Source organism: Copadichromis virginalis, linkage group LG18 (genome assembly GCF_057382275.1).
Source record: "Copadichromis virginalis isolate Kocher_CV1m ecotype Utaka linkage group LG18, C_Virginalis_male_GT1.1, whole genome shotgun sequence".
Taxonomy (NCBI): Eukaryota; Metazoa; Chordata; class Actinopteri; order Cichliformes; family Cichlidae; genus Copadichromis; species Copadichromis virginalis.
The window spans coordinates 17,597,856-17,622,627 of NC_140635.1; the positions used below are offsets into that span (position 1 = coordinate 17,597,856).

General features: G+C 39.6%; 1 protein-coding gene across 3 annotated transcripts in view; it reads right to left on the minus strand.

Annotated features, from left to right (window-relative positions):
* Positions 1–1,027: 1,027 nt before the first annotated feature.
* The window catches only part of sntg1 (syntrophin, gamma 1), a 42,819-nt gene continuing 19,074 nt past the window's right edge, over positions 1,028–24,772 (minus strand). For all 3 annotated transcript variants that reach the window (XM_085438507.1, XM_085438506.1, XM_085438505.1), the window contains 9 exons: positions 24,560–24,690; positions 20,034–20,163; positions 14,152–14,190; positions 9,018–9,134; positions 7,316–7,387; positions 6,723–6,875; positions 6,445–6,537; positions 2,998–3,108; positions 1,028–2,867 (listed from right to left, as the gene is read on the minus strand). In XM_085438507.1, the coding sequence (XP_085294633.1) occupies positions 2,685–2,867; positions 2,998–3,108; positions 6,445–6,537; positions 6,723–6,875; positions 7,316–7,387; positions 9,018–9,134; positions 14,152–14,190; positions 20,034–20,163; positions 24,560–24,690 (1,029 nt within the window). In that variant the 3' untranslated portion in view covers positions 1,028–2,684. The remainder of the gene's footprint in view (positions 2,868–2,997; positions 3,109–6,444; positions 6,538–6,722; positions 6,876–7,315; positions 7,388–9,017; positions 9,135–14,151; positions 14,191–20,033; positions 20,164–24,559; positions 24,691–24,772) is intronic.

Below are 24,772 nucleotides of genomic sequence, written 5' to 3' on the forward strand. Positions count from 1 at the left end.
AAATTGCCCATAGGTGCAAATCGTTGTCTGTCTCTATGTGTTAGCCCTGCAGCAGATTGGCGGCCTGTCCAGGGTGTATCCTGCCTCTAAGACAGCTCTAATAATATAATAATGTCTATATTTAAAATATGTGTTAATATAATGTGTTTAGCACATTATAGTTGACATTAATAGTAGAAAGTAATGTGGATTTGGCTGCCCAGTTTAATTATGCAGCATCACAGTGCTGCTTGTTAAGAAAATGTACACTTTATGAATCTGCTTTACCCAAGGATTTTTATATCTAAGTAACACTAGGCCAAAAACAGTGTGGAAAACTGTTTTGGTTAACCAAAATAAAGGAGTTTAAAGAGAAAAATGAGAAGTGTATTCCCAAGACTAAAGTATAAATATGTACAAAGTGCCCTCAGTTGTGTGTGTTTGTCCCATAATACCTGATGTAAACGTCTCAAACTTTGGGTCTGACATACACCATCTGCATTATAATAACGAAAAGCTAAAGCTAACAATGGAGCAATGTGAAAGAATAAAAACTAAAGTAAATGTGAGCTGAACTGAACTGAGAACAAAAGTTTAAAATAAACTAAAACTACTGAAAAAAAAGTCAAGTATATACCATTTGTTTAAAACTGATTTTTTAATTTGCACAAATATGAAAAAAAGGCTTCTCTGACTTTAAAGGGAGCTCAGCGGCGCACTGTGGGGACAGACAAAAGGCAGACACAAAGAAGAATATGTGAAAATGGAGCAGCGGCAGAGAAATCTTGACTTTGAGTACTCAATGGCATCTTTTATTCAGTGTTAAAAGTTTTTTATGAACCTCAGCAAAGATGAGTATAATGACATTTGCTGACATATTGCTGACAAAAAAAAGAAGAGTTGACAAAATTGCTGTATGCTGCGGATATGTACTAGAATTTTAAAATACAACTTTGAGGACTTCTCAAGAAAAGTAAAGTGAGTTCTCTTCGTAAAATCAGCGGCGTAGCCAGAAACTGTAAAAAAGTAAAGCCGACCACAAGTGAGCCATGATATAAAAGGTCTCATTTATTCATTTATTACACAGGATATTTGTTAATAAAACATCTGCAAAAAATAAAATCAACCTCACTCTGTAGATCTCGTGTTATAAGGGTATATGCGACCAGGATAATTTTAAAGCACAAAAGCTCAGACTTTCTTTGCATAGACTGCACCACCATTAGTTCCCATCAAACACTCGTATCAGCTTAACAAGGCCGCACAGTACAAAGCACTGACCCCGTTTAATTCGCAATCCTCTAGAGTTTACTTACCAACGGGCCCCTTGTGTTTGGATTCCTCTTTGTAAATGGAAGGTAAGAGCATCACTAATTGCGCTAATTGACCTGAACTCTTTTTGACTATGATAGTTTAGCTGTCGCTCTGCAGCATTACAAACAGTTTGTGCAGAGTTTAAAGGGGTGTCTGGAACATCTGGAGGCAACGGTGCTACATATTTCTATTTTCCTCCTACTTTTTTCTGATTTGTGAATGTAAAGTTCCTCTTTGTTTTATTTACAGGTCAAAAAAACAAAGGTAAAATATTTTCAAAAATACACCATAGCTGATTTTATTCCTCTAAATTGGTCCATAGAGTAAATGATGAAGAGAGCACAAGGTTATGAGCTATCTACCTAGTTGTCTAGGGTGCACATCAAATTAACAAATGCCTTAATCCCTACAAGTAATCCCTCAAGTAATCACCATAATTCATAATTCTTTGAGTTCATTTGAATGTCAGTGTTTATTTACATAATCAGGTTTGGGGGTAAAAAATCAAAAGTGCTATAAACATCGTGGAAGGTGTTTCTAATCATGTTTTGAGTGTTTTCGTCCCTTTATGGCTGAGCTGATGGTGAAGCTGATCATCAAAGTGCCTTCATAGTCAGTAATCCAAGACATAGACATATTCTTACCTCACACAGGTATATAAAGAAAAGAGGAAATTAATATAAAGAAATCCATTTCATCCAGCAACGCTGCCAGCGAACATCTGTGTAATTAAATTTTGTCAAAATTAAACTGATTTTGTGTTATAAGACCAGACTGATGTTGCCATTTAGCTTTTAGTTAGACTCTAATCTGAAAAATGGTTTTTCTTTCAGCAAATTGAATTATGGATAAAAGTTTCCACCTCAAAAACACACCAAAAAAAGAAAACGTAAGGTATCAAGTATCACAAATTACACACCATACCATCATATCCAGTGTCCACACTTTACCTTGCAGAAATTCAAGTGATGTACCATCTGAAGTGGGGAAAAGGCTAGAATCTATGTTGCTTAAACTGCAAGTGGTCAATAAAATTACATAGAAAAGCAGACTGGCTTGGGAAAAGAACTGCATTTTCTTTTGTAATTGATTATAAGGATGTCTGAGACAAAATCACATTTAAAAAAAACCCTTTTGAGTCACACCTTATGTGTCCATTGAGTCTTTCTGTGAAGTTTCAGCCCACAGTTGTTCCAGAAATCTGAGAAATCTGCAGACACGTCAAGTAATCTCTCACAAAGAGGTCTTTTATTCCAGCAGTGCGCACAGCTGCCCCCCATAATGTCCGAGTTTGTACGTGTTCCAGGTCTCCTGTCCACCATCGACACAGGCCACATTCATGATTAAGTGCAGCGTCCTTTTTTAAAAGGGGTCAGTGAAAGCAGCACCTGTCAAGTGGCGTATTTCAGCTTAGGTGTCTGTGAATTACAGGAGAGACTGGAAAGAGAAGCGATCCCAGTGGTGGTCGCGGTGCCTTGGCTCTCCACAAACATCGGGTCCAGGCAAGCGACTTTGGCAGCGAAAAAAGCGTGAATACAGTGAAGCACTGCGAAGAGGTTTGAGAACTCCAGCTCCTGAGAGAGACAGAAAATCAATCCTCAAATCACACACGAGCGATTAATTTTTATAGAGCCGTGCTGCTTTGAAAATCTTGTTGACTTATTTTCTGGCATGCAACATTAAACATCCGTCAAATTTAATTACCTTTGCTTCGATAGATTTGGAGTCTTGATTTTGGAATAAAAACTTGATCTTGCTTTTCCCGTCGTCAGACGACCCTTTTAGTTGGGAGAACTTGTATCTCCACAGCACTGCCTGAAACGCAAACGCAACAACATAACTAAAGCAAAAACAATGTCTTTATTTTCCGCGCTCAGATTTGTGAATCATTTCTGGTGTCACTTTTTTCATGAATAAGTCACGTTAAAATCCACGCGGATCCGGTGAGAAATGGGGCACGTCAGCAGATCAACCAGAAACTGGAGTGTTATTTTTACCACTGGGGAAATTTAACCAGCCACAGTAATTTCACCTGCATAGCAGAGCTTCGGTGATTCAATTAATGCCGAACCGAATAAACAAAAGCTGTGCATTGACTCAGTTTCATGGCTCCTCTTGTAGACAGCTAGCCAAGTTATTTGCACATTCCTATACTGTTGAAACAACTCCCACCAGCCTAATTAAAACTGCAACATCAGTCTGATTAAATCTTTTAGCCCTGCAATAAAGATGAACATTTTTCATTTAACTTAAAGCAGATATTCACGAAGCATTTTCGGTGTGCAGCCACAGAAGTGTCACCTCTCCTCTGCTTTGCCTTTAAAATTCAATCTGGCTCCCGCTAACCTTGTCAGAGGTGCCGATATCACCATCTCCTTCATGTCAATCACTGCATTTCATATTCTGTATCTTTCTTGCATGAAAGATAAAGAACAAAATCAGCTTCCTCCTAAAGCCACACCCGACCAGTGCAATGCTCATTTTTATTCCTGCTTTTACTTTTCCTCTATTTTGTACCACAAAATCAACACATTAATTTGCAGTTCATTTACAGATGAAAAGAAAGAAGTAAATATTGATACTCTGATATGATTAAATTACCACAAATCCTGAACTAAATCAAAGCATCTCCATTTTGACTGCATGAAGCATTGAACCAAGGCTTGCACATTACTGTGTCAGTATTACAATCCAAAATATAGCAGTACGAGTGCTTAATGACCTGTATAATGAGAATGTTTGTAACAATCATTTATATTGCTTATTTGTTTTAAATATTCAGTTTATTGAAATCAGATATTATTTTTCATTCACAGGGCAACTGTAATGCTAGATAAGGAAAAGCTGCTTGCGATGAGTAGGTCATATACAGACTATATGAAAACCTATCATTTCAGTCTTGCTGTTCATTTCAGGGACAAATGATCTAATTAACTGCAAAATAACTCACCGCCCACTTTATTAGGCGAGTGTATACCCTCCTAGTTCCTTTCAGTATTGCACTAATTCCTCAGAGATTTGGTCTGTATTCACATGACATCATCACACAGTTCGGCAGAGTTGTCGGCTGCGCATCCATGATGTGAATCTGCCGTTCCACCGCCATCCAAATGTGCTCTATTGGATTGCGATCTAGTGACTGTGTTGTGGCCATTTGAGTACAGAGAACTCACTGTCATGTTCAAGAAACCAGTTTGAGCTTGTTTGAGCTCATGGTGTGTTATCCTGCTGAATCGATCAGAAGATGAATAGACTGTAGTTATAAAGGGATTGACAGGTTTAGCAACATTACCCAGGAAGGGTTTGGTGAGTAAATGATCAGTTGATATTAAGGAATCCAAAATGTGCTGAGAAAATACCCCCCAGACCATCAACACCACTACCACCAGCCTGAACGACTGATACAAGGAAGCATGGATCAATGCGTTCATATTGTTTACGTCAAATTCTGGCATTACCATCTGAATGTCAGAGCAGAAGTCGAGACTCTTCAAACCAGGCAACGTGTTTCCAGCCTTCTCTTGTCCAGTTTTGGTGAGCCAGTGTGAACTGTAGCCTCAGTTTCATGTTCTTAGCTGACAGGAGTGACACCTGGCGTGCTCTTCTGCACGCTGGTTGTAACGCGTAGTTATTTGAGCTACTGTTCCTGCTGCATCTGCTGCATCCTTTGATGCTCTTTACCCCAAAGAACTGCCGCTCACTGGATATTTTCCTCTTTTTTTGGACCTTGTACTATAATCTCTAGAGACAGTTCTGTGGGAAAATCCAGGTTTTTGAAATACTCAGAGCAGCCAATGCTCAAAGTCACTGAAATCACCTTCCTTTCCTATTCTGATACTCAGTTTGAACTTCTGCAGATCCTGTTATGGGCTGATTAGATATTTTAGCTACCAAACAGCTGAATCTAATTAAGTGGCCGGAGAAACAGAACAAAATAAACAGCAAGAAGATTTTAAAGATGTGATGTTTTCAACGTTTCTCATTGATTGCATACTTTGTCTCCAGTAACCAAAGTTATCTAACATAGTGACCTAGTGCTTGGTATTTGCTCTGATTATTTTCTATTGTTTTGTATAGGTTAAACAGCACTATAAGTGCCTCAGTTTTTTTTCTCCAAAAATAAGCACCAGAGTGACTGCATCAGTCATCAGTTTAACAAGAGAAAGAGTGTCAGCGGGAGCCATGATTTCTTTGTTTCCTATTTAAATCACTGTTACAACTGTTTCTTCCAGGGTGTACTTCTTTTTTATGATACACGAGTGGCCCTTTGATTTAAAATCTCCAAAAAAAAAACAACCATCAAGAAAAAAATGATGTTTTTTTCTCATGTGTTTTTTTCACTCAGCCTGCAAAAGTGGAGGATGTGAATATTTGTGTTGCATGAGTGTAATAGTGCACTGTAGGCTGAAAAGAGACTGTCTTACACACAAGTTCTAGCCACATTTACATTATACATGTTCCTGTGTTTGCCATATTGTCTCCATATCTTATCTTATCTACTGTACTGATATCATACTGATAGCTTTCACCTTTTAATTGTATGTTTCATTAAGATTTTTTATGGAAAGGCAAATTCTGATGAATAAACACCTCAGTTATATTCCTGCCTTTTTTCTTCCTCACTGAAATTCACATTAACCCGGTTTTTAAATCCTGCCTTTTCCAGCTTTCAATCATGGAGTAATTCTGCTCCATGTATTTGTCTGCACTTGCAGTTTACATTTGGATTGTAATTTGTGCATTTCTGCCTGTAAACAATATTCTGGCAACATTTTTTATCATCCCTGGGGGACACTGGAGCTTCATATTGCAGGAATTAGGGCCAAAATCTTACAGAACAATATGTCAGTGCTTGTGTCCTGCTCATCCACATAATGTGCACCAGTTGAGTAGTCTGCTCTAAGACCTGGTGAAAGGCCAAAATGAACTGCAGGCAGGAGTGAGACGTTTGAGCTTGGGGGAACCAGCTGTCAAAACGAATGTGCTCAAACTCAAAATGCACACAGTGCAGAATAAGTTAGCAGCACCATAAAAAGGAAAAGGGGAAGCTGGGGTGCCGTGATTAGGTTCATCAAACTGGGTAAAATAATGAATCTCCTATTGTAAGTGTCCCATTTTTGTATTGATGACAAAACACTGTCCTTCACTCACCTTTGACGCAGCATCAAAGCACACAAAGCCCATGCCGAAGTCAATAGTGAGTCCCATAAGGTGGCTTTCCATAATACAGGCGTACGTTTTACACTGCATAACAAGAAAAGAAGATGTCAACCACAGGAGTTACATAAGGACACAAGAGCATCTTTGCTCTTCTGCTAAAAGTCATGTGGGCGTTATCAATCTCTGCACTAAAACAACTGAGAAGGAACCGCATGCAAGATTTAAACTGTCACAATTCCCGGTACATTTCCTGCCGTTCAGGCGCAGACCTGTATCCTCTCCACCTCCAGGAAAGTGGCCATCTGGAAAGCTTTCTCCCAGATCAGCAGCTCACACTCCAGCTCCACGCTGAAGAACATGTCCTCCCCACTCTCTGTCTGAACACTGAAGCAGTGCTTCCTCTTGTCCAGAAGGTCACTGTCCTAAAATAAGTACAGCAAGGCAGTCTCCTGAAGCGAATTACTAAAGCATTTTAGCAGACAATGTTTTCCTCTTATGGGTCTTTGCATAGCTTTACATAACTTAAATTGTACAGGCAGTCTAAGGTCAGCCTACTGTATATCTGATTGAATATGTGAATCTATATGAATTAGGTTTGCCATAATGAGTTTCTAGATAATGAACTCGAGATAAATTCCCACTATGAAATTCAAAGTGACCTCGAACCTGGAGAGAATGAACAATGAAATGTGAACCTTGAGTGTCTCTGTGGGACTGGAAAAGAACACATGCAAATTAATAAGTGAGTTATATAAGGGCATTCCTCAGATTCAGTTTGCTACTTAGTATTCTCAGTGTATCCGATCTGAGAGATGCTTCTGTAAATGTTCAGGGAAGCAGATTAAAAGAAGGACCGACATACCTTTAAAATCTTGCACATTATCTCGTACACAGTAAAGCTTTTCTCTGCTCTCGTCCAGTCCCATGTTGTCACCTGAAAATGTCACATCCAATTTTCAAATTTTATTTGAGGAATGTATTTGTTTTGGTAGAAATACTTTTAAATAATATTGCAATTATTTGCAACAAAAAAAACCAAAACAATGTCAGGACAACATAAAGATAAGTTTGTGTTTCATTCTTGAAATATAAAATCAAATAAAGAGCCGCTATATTTACTATAAACTCCAAAAACTGCAGTTCCTCTAATGACCACTTGAGGCTATCTCCAAAAGAGGGGCCAATCCCCATAGAAAGTTTACAACAGAAAGACACATGGATATTGACTTGGCCATTTTTCAGCCATCCTGTATTAGATTTGCTGATGTGATTGGGATCCCTGTCCTGTTACATGATCCAGTGTAACAGGACAAACTTTAGCTTCCAGAGTCAGACTGACATTCACGATGACTCAGTGACTGCAGGGTACCCAAATCATCACCCCTCCACCACCGTGCTTGACAGTCAGTATTACGTGTTTGTGCTGATATGCTGTGATGTTGCACATTGTGGGTAACGTCTCCACTTTGGACATTGTCCCAGAAGTCTTGGAGTTTGTTCAAATGCAACTTTGCAAACCTAAAGCTGCCATGTTCTTTTAGAGAACAGAGGCTCTCTCCTTTCATACTTACTGAGTCTTTTTCTATTTGTATTATCATGAACATTTTTTGCAGTTTCTCTGAGCATTGCATGGTCTTATCATGTAGTAAATTTGCAGGGGCATCCACTCCTGGGAAGACTGGCATTGCTGATGATCAGTTCATTGTTTAGCAGCACCTGGCTCCTACCTATTCTATAGATTCCTACAGTGATACTAATAGGTAATATCATGCTGGCTCTAAAAAGTTTATATAGTCTGTTGTACTGAGCAAGAATTGTTTTTACTGTAATCTTTTACCCACTGATATAAAACAGTTGGTTAATGTTATGTAATTTAGAACAAATCCGAGGTTACACTGTAAGTAATAACACAACAGATAAACTCATTTATTAATCTTTTACACTTTAACATTTACATTTTTGGTTTTGAAAAGTCTACAGAAAAGAAGCCACCAACCTATACTCTTTATAGTTTCATAGAAATGTTTGAAATCCAAAGCCCTCAAGGCTTGCCGTGCCCATCCACAGATTTCTAAAACATGACTGTACAATAGCCATTTGTGTCCACAGTTATTGATGAATGGTTGTCGGACTCAGCTGTCTCCTTGCCACGTGAATGGAAATATTTGTCACAGGTAACTTCAACAATAAAGAATCTGGTCGTCACTGCTGAATAGGCAGGCTCCTACATCCCACCATCTATTCACATTAGCATTTTCCATTTATATCAGCACATTCACATTGAGAAGGCAATTTCAGTTATCTATCAATCTTTTCTCATCTCCCGGACCATCGACAGCTTATCCCTCTTGTCATAATCACCTAAGTGGCTGGCAGAATGTAAACAGATTTAATGATCGCCATCAATCAAGTGAAAGATCAATGCAGCACAAATGATTATGAGTGAGCTGCTTCCTTTTTGCCTAAGCATTTTCTCCCTAAACAATACATTAGCATCAAATGAAAATCTCCCGATGGAGCTGAATGACATCCATTCAAATGCAGACGCTGGCAGGAAAACTTACAGGAGGTGCTGAAAACTTGAAGAGGGAGGAACCCCTCAAAGCGAGGAACTTTGGTGAATACATTCGGTCCTGAACGGAGTCCTGCTCCTTCTCGTCAACCCAGCCCATGTAGATAATCTATCAGAGGGTAAAGACAACAAAGGCATGTTATTTTATGCCACTCTGTAAAATCTAATGAATAGTTGTTGAAAAGCTCTAAAAACAGACTTTAGTCAGTTTAGTTTAGTGGTTATTCGGTGCTGCTATATTTGACCGAGTACAAATGGCTTGTACGGTAGTCATAAAAGCAGTGCACTGTAGTCTTTAAGAGAAATACTGATCTAATATTAAAGTTGAATAAACTTTATGGGTTTTATGATCCTTTAATAACAAAAGATTTAAATTAAAATCTATTTTCCATCGAGCTCAGATGTCTCAAACGTGTGGCTCCATGGCTACATACAGCTCTTTTTCCCATCTGCCTTTGGTTTCCTGTGGCTTTCACAAAAAATTAGATGAAAGGGAAAATAGCAGAGTTAATTGTTTAAAATTGTATTTCTCATCAAAGTTAAAAAAAAAAACTATAAAAAAAACTTTTAAAAAACTTAAAAAAGTATGTCTATATTCAAGGGTGTGTCCAGAACCCCACCATGGGGTGGCACCAGCCCCCCTGGATTACTTGGTGTATCCTTCCCACCAAAGCACTAGATCAGAGTACTGTTAATCTTGTGATCTCCAACACCATTAGAATGGAGCATATTAGCTCTTTAACGAGTACTTCAACGAGGTTTTATTTCCACGTTATTCTGCTTTTATTTTGAAAGCTTTAATTACTTGTTGTTTCGTTGTTAAAATGTATCATAACAGATCAACAACAATATAAGTGATTAAAATCAGACATCAACAGCAGCAATATGAAGATTTACATGTCAGTAATTCAATATTCAGTAAATATTACGTATATGGCCCAGAAAGCGGTCATTCCACCTAATGAAAACATTTACTTTAGCTACTTTAAATATATTTTGAATATGTGACCTGTGCACTATTAAGCTACGTAAGTAGGATTGTAGCTTTTCTTATTATTATTATTATCTAAATACAGTTTTTTCACTTTACAAAACAATTTCCCAACACAAAATTATATTTAAACCCTTGTGCAGTGCCACTTTTCACATAATAATACATTTTTAATATGTCACAGAGATGACCGGGGGGGGCTGTTTCTACACTGACTCAGTTTAAATACTCGGATTTCCTGTGGGCCCCCCTGCTAACTGAAACAGCCCCTGCCTTTAAATTAATTTGTTTTGCTAACATAAATTTATTTGCTGGCTTAGTGCATCTGTCGCTGGGTTTTAGTCAAAATGCGATTAAAACTGGCTAACCCCACCTAACCCCCCTTTTACTATTTTAAAGCTATTATATGTTTTATGCTATATATTTTATTTTTGAGCATTATTGATTATTATTGAGTCGTTTATACAAACACGTGCAGGACTCATTGAAGGAGTACACCCTGAACCTAGAGTTGCCAACGTCTCACAAAGCTAACTCTATAATTTCTTAAAAGCAAATAGAACATGTTATTATTCTAATAAAAATCCAAAGATAAAGTACCAAATTATCAATTATTATAAATAACCCAGTTCAGAATTTCCAAATTGGCCAAGATCAGTGAACAAACTGGTGACTGGTTTTCAGGGTCCCTGCATTTTGGACCCTGAGCTCTTTCTGAGTTCATGATTTGTTTTGGTTTTAAGAGATGATTTATCAGGTCTCTCCACTCTGCATTCTTCCCTCATGTGTGTATTTAAGTCCTCAGTTCTTTGTCACGTCGTCCTCTTGAGCTGCATGTTCCCTTTTACCTGTTTTCTCTTAGATTCTGAGTCTCCTGCATTTTTGACTCCAGCTATCTTAGTTTTTGCATTTTAGTTTTCCTGTGAGTTTTCCAGCAGTAAAGCTGTTTTGAGTTTAGTTCTGCTTCTAAATCCTGCAATTGGGTCCACACTCTGCCTGGTGCTGACCAGTGTTGTGTGTGTGACACGTAATTCTCGCGAAAGACGCTGGCTTGTTGTTTTACACTGTGGTTTTTTTTGGAAAGATTAAACACATAAGCTACAAGTAGAGCTGGGCGATAGAACGATAACGATATGTATCGCGATATAACTTTTACTCGATAGAGAAATTAAGCTATCGCGATAGACCTCGCCGCTCTTGTCCTCAAAAAAAAAAAAAAAAAAAAAAAAAAAAGGTCAGCCAATCCAAATTAAGTAGCGCGGAGCCGAACCAATCACAGCCGCAGCGTCACGTCGCGTGACTTGTTACTATATAGCACAAGTGCCAAGCCGCACGTGTGTTTGTTTGGGAAGCAGCCAGCGGGTAATGGAGGAAATGAGTGTGCCGACTAGAAAAATCAACCGAGCGTGACCGAAGAGAAAACAGATGATGGTTCCAATGCCGGAGAGATTGTCGAACGGAAGAGCCATAGAAGTTCCGTAGTGGGAAGGTATTTCGGCTATTTCAAGTCTGACAAAAAAACAGAGTAGCGTGCACTGTAAATTGTGCCGAAAGCAAGTCTGGAAATACAATAAACTGGTGCATGCGTCACACTGTGCGCCGCGTTATTGTTTTGGTGAAATGAATTTCTACAATACTGTTAATTCTACTCTGCAGTGTTTAAATGCTTACATATACACACAGTTACTGTCCCTCCACACACACGACTCGGTTCTGCTTCTATGCCCCAGCTTTGTTTACTTTTTCCCACCGAGGCTTCTAGACTTCTGATTGGCCAACATTTCTGCACGGTTAGGAATCTAGCGCCACCTGCTGCTTTGGCATGTTCCTAGCAGCGTTTTCCTTCATTTCTGCCTTTATGTGTGGACGGGATTATTTTTTAAAACGAAAACGGAAAATCTCAGTTTTCAAAAATACCCGTGTACGTGTGGACGTAGCCTCAGTCTCTGACTGGAAGCGCTAATTCGTCATTCGGCTTTTGTCAGACTAAAGTAACTGTTAAAACTGTTTGAAAAGCTCAGCTATACAACAAGGAGAGATTGAGAATTTCCTTTTAGTTCTCAGTTTATTTGATATTGACAAAAGTTAGTCAGTTTTGTCTGATCTTCTGTAAAACAAACTAAGATTTATTTTTAGAATTAATATTTTGTTTCTAAGTGGAATTGACAATTTAGTCTGTTTCGTTTGTTCTATTTTGAAACTTAAACGCTTTAGCGGCTGCCTTTTGTGTAGTTTGCAATATTTGCCTTTATCTATCTGAAAAAGTCTCATGTTCCTTAAGTACATCTACCCTGTTGAACTTATTATGGGAAATAAATATTTAAATAAAAACAAGCTGCTGATTATTTCACATTTTACTTGTGAGCAACGGCACATTTAAATCTTACAAATATAGTTATTTGGCTTATATCGTGATAGATATCGTTATTGCCTGAAATGAAAAAAACATATCGTGATATGAAAAAATCTCATATCGCCCAGCTCTAGCTACAAGGTATTAATCATTAAGCTTTAGGGATGTTGTAGGATTTTGTTATTTTTGGAAAGACTATCCTTTTCCCAATTTCCTGTCTCAACGCTGAGGGTGGTAGCTTCACGTTTAGCACAGAGAGTGAAATCAGAGTCTCAGAAAGGACAGCGAATAAGTGAATTTACTAAAATTACAAACTTTTCTTTTAGCATTGGAAATCAGTAGTCTTTCTTTTTTTCCAACAGATTGAAAAACCTGATAAATTAAGGTCACAAAGTAAACATAAAAACACAAGAAAGCAACAGTTTATTAGATTTGCCCACAAAGGTTTACAATGCCTATAGGTGTTTAATACTGCAGTATGACAGGTTTAGTTACCTATTAAGCTTTTAAAAACAGCATTTAATAAATAGTTTATAGCATTTTGTCCCATTGCTTTAAGCAGACAAGACTTTTTTTAGGGGTTATATTTAATAAGGGGCCATCATTGAGCTTTTGTAGTGACCTACTGCAGGTGTTAGTTGTCGTGGCCCCTGTTGTTAACCTAATTTGCCTTGTAGGACAATAAACTATTGAATTGAACTGAGCTGAAATATATATTTGACCATAGCTTCATATCACCTGTAAAGCTATAGTGACTAGTATTTGATTGTATTAGTGCATTTTTTCTTCTCTGATGCATTAGTTTAAAGTTTATTAATGTGAGTCAAAAAATTAACCCGAAAGTTTCATTTCTCACACTTTACGGATCTGTTTATGTGTCCAATTACACAAGTACACCTTTTCAGTCCTTTATATTGTAGTCTGACCAAAACAATTACATGTGATGTGTATGGGTGAGGAAAGTTACAGAGAAAACTGACACTGATTCATGATGACACACGGCCATCAGCCACGAGATTAAAACCACCTACCACCTGCTACGGTGCAGCGTTCTGCTCGGAAAGTTTGGTGCCTGACATTCATGTGATGTTACTTTGTCTGTTTTAATGTTGTGGCTGATGTGTGTACTTCATTCTTTTGCGTACCCCAGCAAACGCTTTGTAATTTAGCACTCGCAGCAAGGACAAGCAGCTAGACAGACGGGGAAATGAAGAAAAAGAAAGCAAAGCCTCAATCGGCAGTGCTGCAAGACATCAGTTCAGATATTAAAGATATCATAGCATCACTCTTCAGGAAGCAACAGGTTGACTGTGCCAAGAGAAAATTATTTGTTTGCTTTTCTTTTTGCAGGTTTTTGTTTGTTTATTTGGGTTTTTTTAAAGAATTTGCAAGCAAGTGAAAGATTTGGGACAGGCACGTCTCACGCTGTTTCATTTCTTGAATGAATTGTCAAGTGGATTCATGTCTCTTTGTGGGTCAGAAAACCAGATTGAAAAAGTAACAAAGAAGAGCCTCGCTGTGGTTTTTTTAAATGAAAGATGACGCTCTGCGAGTTAACTGGCTGAAAGCGCTTAAACAGTTTTCTGATCATGTCTCAGTGGACGGACAAAAATGATGCAAACGCTCCTCTTGTGCTGCAATAGATGGCTTCTTTTTAATTTATTTATTTTTCTTGACTGGTTATATTCACTTCTGATTGTCAGGATAAGGATGAAATGAATGCCCGACAACGCAAAATGAAGATCTTAAGACGCAACCGCTGCAGGAGGAAAAGCATCTTACCTGCTGGTTAACTGGAAAATTCCGGTTAATCTTCTTCACCTGTGAAATTTTGTGAGAATGTCAGTAACTCATTAAAATATCTCCTGCTAACAATCAGACACAGCTGACAAGGTCGACATATTTGCAGGAGCCCACGAGGCCCGCCAATCAGTGACAAAGCTTCCAAGAATAAATAAACATGAATTACAGTTTCCGTGCTAACATACTAACCACGGCACTGAAGGAAAACGGTTTGAGATACTTCATTTATTCAAAGCATGCAAATTTCAAAATGAGATAGAGTCATTTCCACAAGGACCCGAGGCTGTTCCTAAAAGAAATCCTTTTTTTAAAATCCATTCTCTCTGTGGTAATAAAAGCGGGGGGACTACAGAGTGAGCAGTCAGCCTTTAAATTAAAACATTCTCCTCAGATCACAGGTATCGCTTGCACCTAATCCACACTTTACTATCAAAATAACTCTTCCTTAGGAGCTGAACACCAAATTAAGCTGTCCGGTCCTCATGCCGTCCTCCTATAGAAGGAGGAAAATGTCGCAGCAGCTTACTGTGAGATGTAGCTGAAGTTTGGGTCCAGAGAGAAAACAAGATTTTTGGGGTTTTTTTCCAGAAGATGAACTGTCAGGATGTGAGCCGGGTTTGAATATATGTGAGCGGTGACGGTGGGTTTGTTCAGATGGCAGGTCTATCCTGTTCTAACACAAATTAGGAAATTCTGAAGGGTCCGGTTTTTCAAGTTTTGCAGGAGCTTGTGCACATTTCACCGTATCTAAAAATACAAACAGGAGAAGTTTGACTGAAGTTTGTGGGCGCCCTGGAGGTGGCGTTTTCACACCTATAGTTTGTTCATTCTGCTTCCAATGAGTTGATGAGCTTGTGAACTTGCAGATTTTCCTCATTGTTTGGTTTCTTTTTGCACAAAGAAAACTCCAAGTGAGCTCCAAGTGAACCAACATGCGTCACGAATAACCAGTCTGCTTACAGTCCGGATGTGTCTGAGGCAGGAGCCATAAAAGTAAACACAGGAAGAAGGAACCATATTCTGGATTAGTGGAAAACATGGATAATTTACTCCTAATGAGTTTTTATTTATCTGTGTGATTTTTCAGGCACCCGAGGCAAAACAAACAAACTGCTCTGGAGTTTGCACTCTGAGAACTGAGAACACCTTCAAACGGACTCAGTACAGTTTTTCTGGTCTTTACCTGAGTATGATTACTGTGCCCACATCTGTACAAATGAACCACACCAAGGGGGAAAACAAAGCAATGTTTAAAGAGGCTAAAAACACCCTACGTCACAACAGGAGCTGGCAGTGGTGAAAGGAGTACTTGGACCCTTTCTTTGAGGGCATTTTCACACCTGCAATTTAAATCAGCTGATCAGTTTGTAAAGTTGCAGGTTTTTCTTGTGGGTTGGTTTCTTTTCACACAGAGAAAACTCTCAAAAGTGAATCAAAATGTGTCACTACACACCACATGAGAACGCTCAAGTCCTGTTATTGGGCAGATCTGTCTCAGGCGGGAGCAGCAAAAGTAAGTACAGGAAGAAGGTGCTGTGTTCTGGACTAGCAGATATCAAGTGAGCCCTTGGTTCATTTTACACAGCTATGATACTTTTCCACATCTGGAAAGAATACCTGGCAACAGGATAGCGTACACCTGGTAGTTGGGTTGGATCAGGCTTTGATCACATTCTCACCTGAAATAAACCACTTTGGAGTTTGTTTGTAACCGCACAAAGACAACCCTCCTCCAAAGGGTCTTTTGGTGGTTGCTTGGTCCACAAATGAGTGCAAGTGCTGCACAAATGAACTGCACCAAAGGCTAACGAGCCCAGTAGCAAAAACACCCTATATTCATATAGTTATATAGTATAACTGCACAAATTTAGCCAGTAAGTGTAAAAATAAAAGTTATGATGAATTTACTGGATTACACATTACACAGGATTGCACTTCATAGTAGAAGAAGAATAGTATCCACTGGGTACCAGACTCTCCAACAGGTGATATATGCCAGTATATGATAAATATCAGGGGTTTTTAATAAATCTATATAATAAGCATCACTGTTCAGCAGAAGTGAAAAAAACACCTTTTTTTCTTCCTTGTTGATATCTTCTAATTTACTTATTTGAAATCTTAAAGTTAACAGCTGCAGTTAAAACCTTTAAATGAATAAATATTGTTTAGTTCAAATGAAAATCAGAGAAAATATAAATAACTTTATATTTAAACACAGTACTTGTATAAATATACTTCGGTGCTTCCCACCACTGGGAGCTTGTGCTTTATTCGGTTGTTTCTAGAAACTAAATAACAGAGCAATTCAGTCTTCGGCTGTTATAAAAACAACTAAATTGCCTTCCAATTTGAGAAAATTGGCCTCAAAATTCATGACAGCACACTGTAAACCAAACAACTGCATAATGAAAGGTGAACAGCTCGCTGACAGAGGTGGACAGACACTTAACAGTGGAGCTGCTCAATGCCACTGAGCTACAGCTTTGAAAATTGCCTCGGAATCGAATCAGCACCTCTGAGCCCAAGTCTCGGCAGAAAATACTGGAACGAGCTGGAAAACCTGAAGCACAGCTGTGCTAAAGAAACCACAAGGTCAAGGCACAAAGACATAACCTGGTGTGGGGAGCAGTAAACAAGAAAGAAATGAGTCATGACGAATGAGTCACGATTCAAGCTCATTCTTACTTCTGATTTGATTCACAATTACATTTGGAAGGGAGGCGGCAGGACGAGTTCAGCCTACGATATCTGTTGCTTCGCTGTGCAGCTGACTAGTGGGAGTTGTTAGAAGCAATGGAGTAAAAAAAACTTCCCTTCCTAATGTTTCCACACTCCTTCAAATGATGCCTTAAAGTGCGCTGCTAAATAAATTAAAGAGTGGTTTCATGAACACTGGGATGGCCTCTCCAGTCACCAGACCTGAACATCACGGAGTCTTTATGGGGATTTGTGCAGTGCTGAGTGGATTTCCTCCTCCATCATCGCCCAGAGAACTGGAGGCACTTTTTTCGTGACGAATGCTTCAGTGTTTGAGTACAAACAGATCAGCTGAAATGTAAGCGAGTGAAGGATGACCCCCGGCCCCCATTAGAGCCTTAATTTTAATATATCTCTATCTCGTTTCCATGATTTTCTCCGGTTCTTAAGTCACTCTATTAACATTTACTTTGAGCTCACGATGCAAAGCCACAAATAAGTTTGGCGGTTTTATGGTGTTTTTAAAATCTTTGTAGGACAATTTGTGGCTGATGTGCAGCACAATCAAGCAATCAATAAATCCTTTATTTGTCTCTGGAGCGTAATCAGTTTTATAGTGGTGGAATAACAACAGGATGAAACCACAAAGCACATTAGCATGTAATATAAATACAATTATTATGCAAATTCTAAAATATGCCAGACCCTGACTGGTTAAAGTGTATCTGGACTCACAATGTAGCTGGAAAACACAAATTAAATAGTTATGTAATACTCTCTAATACTTACAGTATGTGTGGTTAGCTACACTGTGCAGACATGTTGGTCTGGTGATTTGCTCCAGACTAAAATATCTCATCATCTGCATCTGGATTTAGATTTGGACAGATTTGTGATTCCCAAACATGCATGGAAGGAGTCGCCATGATGTCACCTAAAGCTTTATGTTCAACAGTTTCAAAGCACTAGCAGGAGGAGCCTTGATTTCTCCCGTAAGACAATTTTTTTGATTTGGATCATTTTTAAATATATTTTCAATGTAGTAATTCAACAGCATAGTGGTTTACACATGTGCCAACCATGGTTTGATGCTGTGAGGAGACACAAATTCCTTTGGGGTTGCGTCAGGAAGGGCATCAAATAGTCCTTTCACCATCACACTGCTTACTCAAAGGGGGCTGTTTATTGTTGGAGGGTCTTAACCTTACAACATAAAGCATCTTGAGACAACTGTTGTTATAAATTTGAAGCCATAATAATTAAAATTGTACTGAATTCAATTGAAAATATGCAGAGCTACCCACTGCAGTGACTCCTTCTGAATAGGGGACTAGAAGAAAGTGTTCTTGGGTTCAGTGAATAGTGGGCTACTTTTCTTGTAGCCCTACTGCAACCTTCTCCTTTTTGTAATCAGATGAGTCGCCTCCTGCTGGCCATTAGAAAGAATGCAGCTTCCACTAGCTTTACCGTTCAGACCTCGAGGCTATATCTTTCAGTTAGTATAACAGATTTGTAAATCCCAAGAAAACAGAGTGCAATTTTAAGACAGGGAACCTCTGACATTTTTTCAAAGCCCATCTTCATCTTCTGACATTTGTGTTAACAACTGGACAGCTTGCACTCTCAGCCTTTTAGTCATCATCCTCTCATCATGAACTGTAATCACATTGATGATCGCATAGTTTTAAATGTGGAGTTTTAATTTATTTGTGTGCAATATTTCACTGCATTTTCCTCAATCTGCTCACTCCTACAACAGTGAAAGGTTGTAAATGATGCAGTGTAAACAACAACAATGCAGTTTGTGACCATGGTGAGTGGTGAATGGATGTGTATTTGTGTAACACTTTCTAGTCTTGCTGACCACTTAAAGCATTTTTACACTGCGAGCCACATTTAGCCATCCACACATCATACAGTGCTTTTTTCCAAGCACTTAAGCTATCACAGCAGCTCACACACCGGCGGAAATATCCAGGGCAATCTGGGGCTTAGTATCTCGCTCAAGGACACAAGGCCACCACCAGCAGTACCGCTTCATGAACAAATCAGTGCAGAAAAAAAAACCCCCATCTCACATGGAATATTACACTGCATCTGGACATTCTCTGCATTCACATTCACATGCAATTCACATGCTGATGTGAATTACTCAGTCACATCAGCATGTGACCAAAAGACAAGTGACAAGCTGCAAAATGAACCGTAAGATCACTTTCTGATGAGTGAAGTCAAAATAAACATTTTTTTAAAATGTCATGCAATAAGACACATTTTATTTCAGCAAATCCATCTACTGTATGTTACCAGCTCACTCACATCCTTCACTAAGTACTCAGGCCAGAACAGGAATACATTCTCAACTGTTAAAACTGCTGGCAGTGAGTCATCAGTGTTATGTTTAGTATGTCCCTCACTTCGTCCACTCTAATTAATCAGGGCTCCATTATCCCCCCAAGACACTCTCTCTCTCTCACACACACACACACACACACACACACACACACGATAATTACAAATCCCTGATTTTTACTGCTGCTCAGTCGGTCCCGTGTTTTTATCTATCTAGTAATTCCCAAAAAATACCAGAAGTTTCTACATGGAAATGAATGAAAATAAACCAAAATACAAAATGTTAAATGTATCAATTTTTCATATATGAGCAATGATGTGCAGCAATGGAGCTTGTTAAGCAGTATTGGTATTTCAGACCCCTGCCGAGCATGACCACTCATCTGAAAACACATAAACAGGTTTTCCACAAAGCTGAAGTAGAGCTTGGAAAATTGTATTCACAATAAGAGAAAGAATACAACGCAGTCATTTCTTTGTTTCTTTCTGCCTTGTGGTTTCATTTTAATGCAATATTTTTGGATGAATTATAGATAATATGAGTGCATACTGGCAGCTGGAAGGAATAAGTGTAGTACAGCGAGGCTGCTGTTATTGTGACTTCGAGCACTCAGGAATAAAATTTAACTTTATTCGTAGTGAGAAGGCCCACTAGTACGTGTCTACGGCCCTTAATGTTGTGACATTCAGAAAGGAACTGTTAGATAATCCACAAACTGCAAGCGTGTTGCATGAACACCCAAACCAATTTCCTGCTGGTTTACATGTGGGACCACGAGAGCTAACAACTGTTATTGCTTCTTACTCACATTGTGCTTGGTGAGGCTGGAAATGTTGCTTGCAATTGCCTGAAGCCAGTCCAAGCATTCTTCTGCTGTGGGAAACTGTATAACTCCACTGCAAACACCATCCACTGCTATGACCTGGAAAGCATTTTTCCTGAAAGAGTAAAAGAAACACAAGCCAAAGATCAGGGGAGGATTTCAAATATTTTACACATTCATATTTAGTTTCTGTTTTTATTTTAAAAGGGGATTAGAGACAGTTCATTGCATCCCAGCATTGGAAACTCTTCCTCTGGGATTCCTGTGATAACAAACTAAGCAAAACTGACTGTGGTGAAAAATGCTGCTGTTTAATAACTTGAAAAACTGAGCGTCCAATTTTCCAAGATTAATTAATTTAGCAACGTAAGCTAAGTGCAAGCTCACTAATTAGTTACTTTGCTTGTTTTGGCGATCCACATGCATAATATGAAAACAGATTTGGGGGAATTTATATTTCTTTCTCTCTTTTAATTTTTTTGAATACTGCACTACTTTTGGAACAGGCTGGTCAGGTGATGAAAAACCTCAAAATATTAAATGTTCACTTCTTTTTTTAATATAATCCAAAAGCTGTGCCTGCAATATGAAAAATAAATGCAAAAACATATTCAGCAATATGCAGTTATTGAGATAAAACCAGAACAGTTACATACAGTGGGGCAAAAAAGTATTTAGTCAGCCACTGATTGTGCAAGTTCCCCCACCTAAAATGATGACAGAGGTCAGTGATTTGCACCAGAGGTACACTTCAACTGTGAGAGACAGAATATGAAAAAAAAAATCCATGAATTCACATGGTAGGATTTGTAAAGAATTTATTCGTAAATCAGGGTGGAAAATAAGTATTTGGTCAATAACAAAAATACAACTCAATACTTTGTAACATAACCTTTGTTGGCAATAACAGAGGTCAAACGTTTACTATAGGTCTTTACCAGGTTTGCACACACAGTAGCTGGTATTTTGGCCCATTCCTCCATGCAGATCTTCTCGAGAGCAGTGATGTTTTGGGGCTGTCGCCGAGCAACACGGACTTTCAACTCCCGCCACAGATTTTCTATGGGGTTGAGGTCTGGAGACTGGCTAGGCCACTCCAGGACTTTCAAATGCTTCTTACGGAGCCACTCCTTTGTTGCCCGGGCGGTGTGTTTTGGATCATTGTCATGTTGGAAGACCCAGCCTCGTTTCATCTTCAAAGTTCTCACTGATGGAAGGAGGTTTTGGCTCAAAATCTCACGATACATGGCCCCATTCATTCTGTCCTTAACACGGATCAGTCGTCCTGTCCCCTTGGCAGAAAAACAGCCCCATAGCATGATGTTTCCACCCCCATGCTTCACAGTAGGTATGGTGTTCTTGGGATGCAACTCAGTATTCTTCTTCCTCCAAACACGACGAGTTGAGTTTATACCAAAAAGTTCTACTTTGGTTTCATCTGACCACATGACATTCTCCCAATCCTCTGCTGTATCATCCATGTGCTCTCTGGCAAACTTCAGACGGGCCTGGACATGCACTGGCTTCAGCAGCGGAACACGTCTGGCACTGCGGGATTTGATTCCCTGCCATTGTAGTGTGTTACTGATGGTGACCTTTGTTACTTTGGTCCCAGCTCTCTGCAGGTCATCCACCAGGTCCCCCCGTGTGGTTCTGGGATCTTTGCTCACCGTTCTCATGATCATTTTGACCCCACGGGATGAGATCTTGCGTGGAGTCCCAGATCGAGGGAGATTATCAGTGGTCTTGTATGTCTTCCATTTTCTGATGATTGCTCCCACAGTTGATTTTTTCACACCAAGCTGCTTGCCTATTGTAGATTCACTCTTCCCAGTCTGGTGCAGGTCTACAATACTTTTCCTGGTGTCCTTCGAAAGCTCTTTGGTCTTGGCCATGGCGGAGTTTGGAGTCTGACTGTTTGAGGCTGTGGACAGGTGTCTTTTATACAGATGATGAGTTCAAACAGGTGCCATTCATACAGGTAACGAGTGGGGGACAGAAAAGCTTCTTACAGAAGACGTTACAGGTCTGTGAGAGCCAGAGATTTTCCTTGTTTGAGGTGACCAAATACTTATTTGCCACCCTGATTTACGAATAAATTCTTTACAAATCCTACCATGTGGATTCATGGATTTTTTTTTTCACATTCTGTCTCTCACAGTTGAAGTGTACCTCTGGTGCAAATTACTGACCTCTGTCATCATTTTAAGTGTGGGAACTTGCACAATCGGTGGCTGACTAAATACTTTTTTGCCCCACTGTATGTGATCTGCCCAGATTCCAGGTTTAAATGCATTTATTGGCAGCTGCATGGCGTCATATGGCATGTTCTGTTTCTGGTTTGTGTTCACACAGTTAGTTTTTTTTAAAGGGAACCTGCAGGAGTAAATATAAAGAGATGCAGACAGTGAAGCTGCTCATACTTATGAAATGCCATCTAATGGTAGAGAATTGTTAGTCTCTGTGTGTTATACAAATCTTTCTAGAAACACATATTAAGTCCTCTGCTAATTCAATAAGGAGAGATCGTTTGGACGATTTAAAGATATTTATTGAGAAAGAGAAATGAATGAATTTATTCTGTGATAAGACTCGGAACGAGATCCCATTGGTGAGAGGATTTAAGAGTGGACCTCCCAATGTCTGGTGGTGAAGATGAAGATGAAGGTTGGATGGAGGTCTGAGTGACTCAGGTGAGGTGGAGATGGGGAGGAGGTTGGTTGCACAAATGAGAGCCTGAACGGAAGAATGACAGAGAAAACAGACTTAAACCATATAGAGTAGAGGCTGATTGGCTCCAAGAAGGTGATGTTGGCATTGAGTTTGATAGTGTGTGAAAGTGGCAGTGATGTAATGAACAGACTGGCAGCCTAGGAAAGCGGCTCGGTTCACTCTGGCACAGCTGGCTGCCGGCAGAGCCGGCGGGCACGCCACTGCAGCCCCCTCTGGCTTCTGCTTCGTGGCTACTGGGTGACCCCTCATCTGGGGCTCTCCTCAGCTCTTCTCAGAAGGGTGGAACGAATGTCCCTCCGGTGGTCCGACTTGGGCTCTCTCACTCTGGGGCCTCTGGATGTCTGGAGGCTGGATCTCCTCCATGCCTGCTTCATGCCCTGGGGGACAGGGTTATGGCTCTCTACATCCTCTAGCAGACCATTACACAGGGAAACCTTTTGAATACAAGCGCACTGATCCACACAGGTGTGCACACGGGTGTTCACTGTTCATAGACATAAACTACACCTTTATTGGCTGCTATTTCCAAGCACATTATGCGCTGTCTGTCCTGCATGCTACACAACAACATTCAATATTTAGTATTTACTGCTGTTTACACTTAGCTAGATTAACGTGATGGTGTTGTGTTTAGTATGTTGCTCTGGTTTTTTTTTTTTTGCTTGTTTTCTCTTCTTTTTCTCTCAACAGGTGATCCAGGAGATCTTCTTTTCTTCTTTCTCTTTTTAAGTGCCCTTTCTCACTGTCCCTCTTCCCTTCTGTTTTTCTTTTCCTTCCTCTTTCTTTCTCCCTTTCCTATCCCTCAGTCATGTCTGTCCCGTCTGTAACAACTGAAAATAAAATAAAATAAACAATAACAACAAAGGTTGATCAAATGGACCAATACGGCAATGCCGTGATGATCCATTTGGCAAAGTAAATCCATTGGGTATCCTTGTTGGTCTTCAGACAACAATTCTGACGGCTAAAGAACCAAATGGGACAGGCAAAAAAAAAAAAAATTTTTTTAAAAAGCAGGCTGCTCAGTGATTACAGATCTTCCTTATTGAAGTTATATATATAGAGCTTTTCTGCTCTAACTGAGCACTTAATACAAGCTTTGGGTGCACACAATCTGGGGTTCAGTATCTTCCACAAGAGTACTTTAAGGTGTATTTAACAGCAGCCAGGGAATTGATCCACCAACCTTCCGACTGGTAGATGATCTGTTCTACCTCCTGAGTCACAGGTGGCACCGGGTGTTTCCTACAGGGACTGTATGATTGTGGGAGTTCATGCTAATACTGCAGGGTTTTACTTTACACTGTAAAGCACCATCGGACAGCTGTTGTGAACTGGAACTACAAATACAGTGTATGTACTACTGTGTATATAAAATCGTTTCTTTTGCTTTGTGGTAAACTTCACTATCATGTCCCTTTTCTGTTCCAGACAGGCGCCAGGCAACGAACTATTGGCTTTTTGGTTCAGTTACTATAATCCTTTTCTCTGCGTATCCAAAGAGTTGCCCAAACTGACACGAGCAGAGGAACATAAATCTGGCTTTACTCACTAACCCAACCAAATCACAAGACACCAGTGAGGCATAAGTTAAAGTGTTAACCCAGCCAAATACTGATCGTGTGTTTAATGGTACACTCTACACAGTCTATTTATAGATGGAGCATTGCAGTGTGCTCTATTTGAAAATCCCCAAGCATTTAAAATGTAAGAGATCTCTGCACTAACATCTTAAGAAGAAAGAAACTGACACTTCAGCACGAAGTCCCAGAGCTCACCTGGAAACGTCAGAGCCGGGGATATACTGTGACAAGCGTGAGTGTAGCAGAGGAATAAGGCGCAGGTCCACCCATCTCTTCTCCCAGCGAAGCCCTGGGGACGTGGGCCAGGACGAGCAGGACAGGGTGTCCTGCAGAAGTGTGAAACCGAAGTTAGAAGAGATAGCCCCTTCCCACCTCCAGCATTTGAAGCTGTTCCCATGTCAAAGAGCC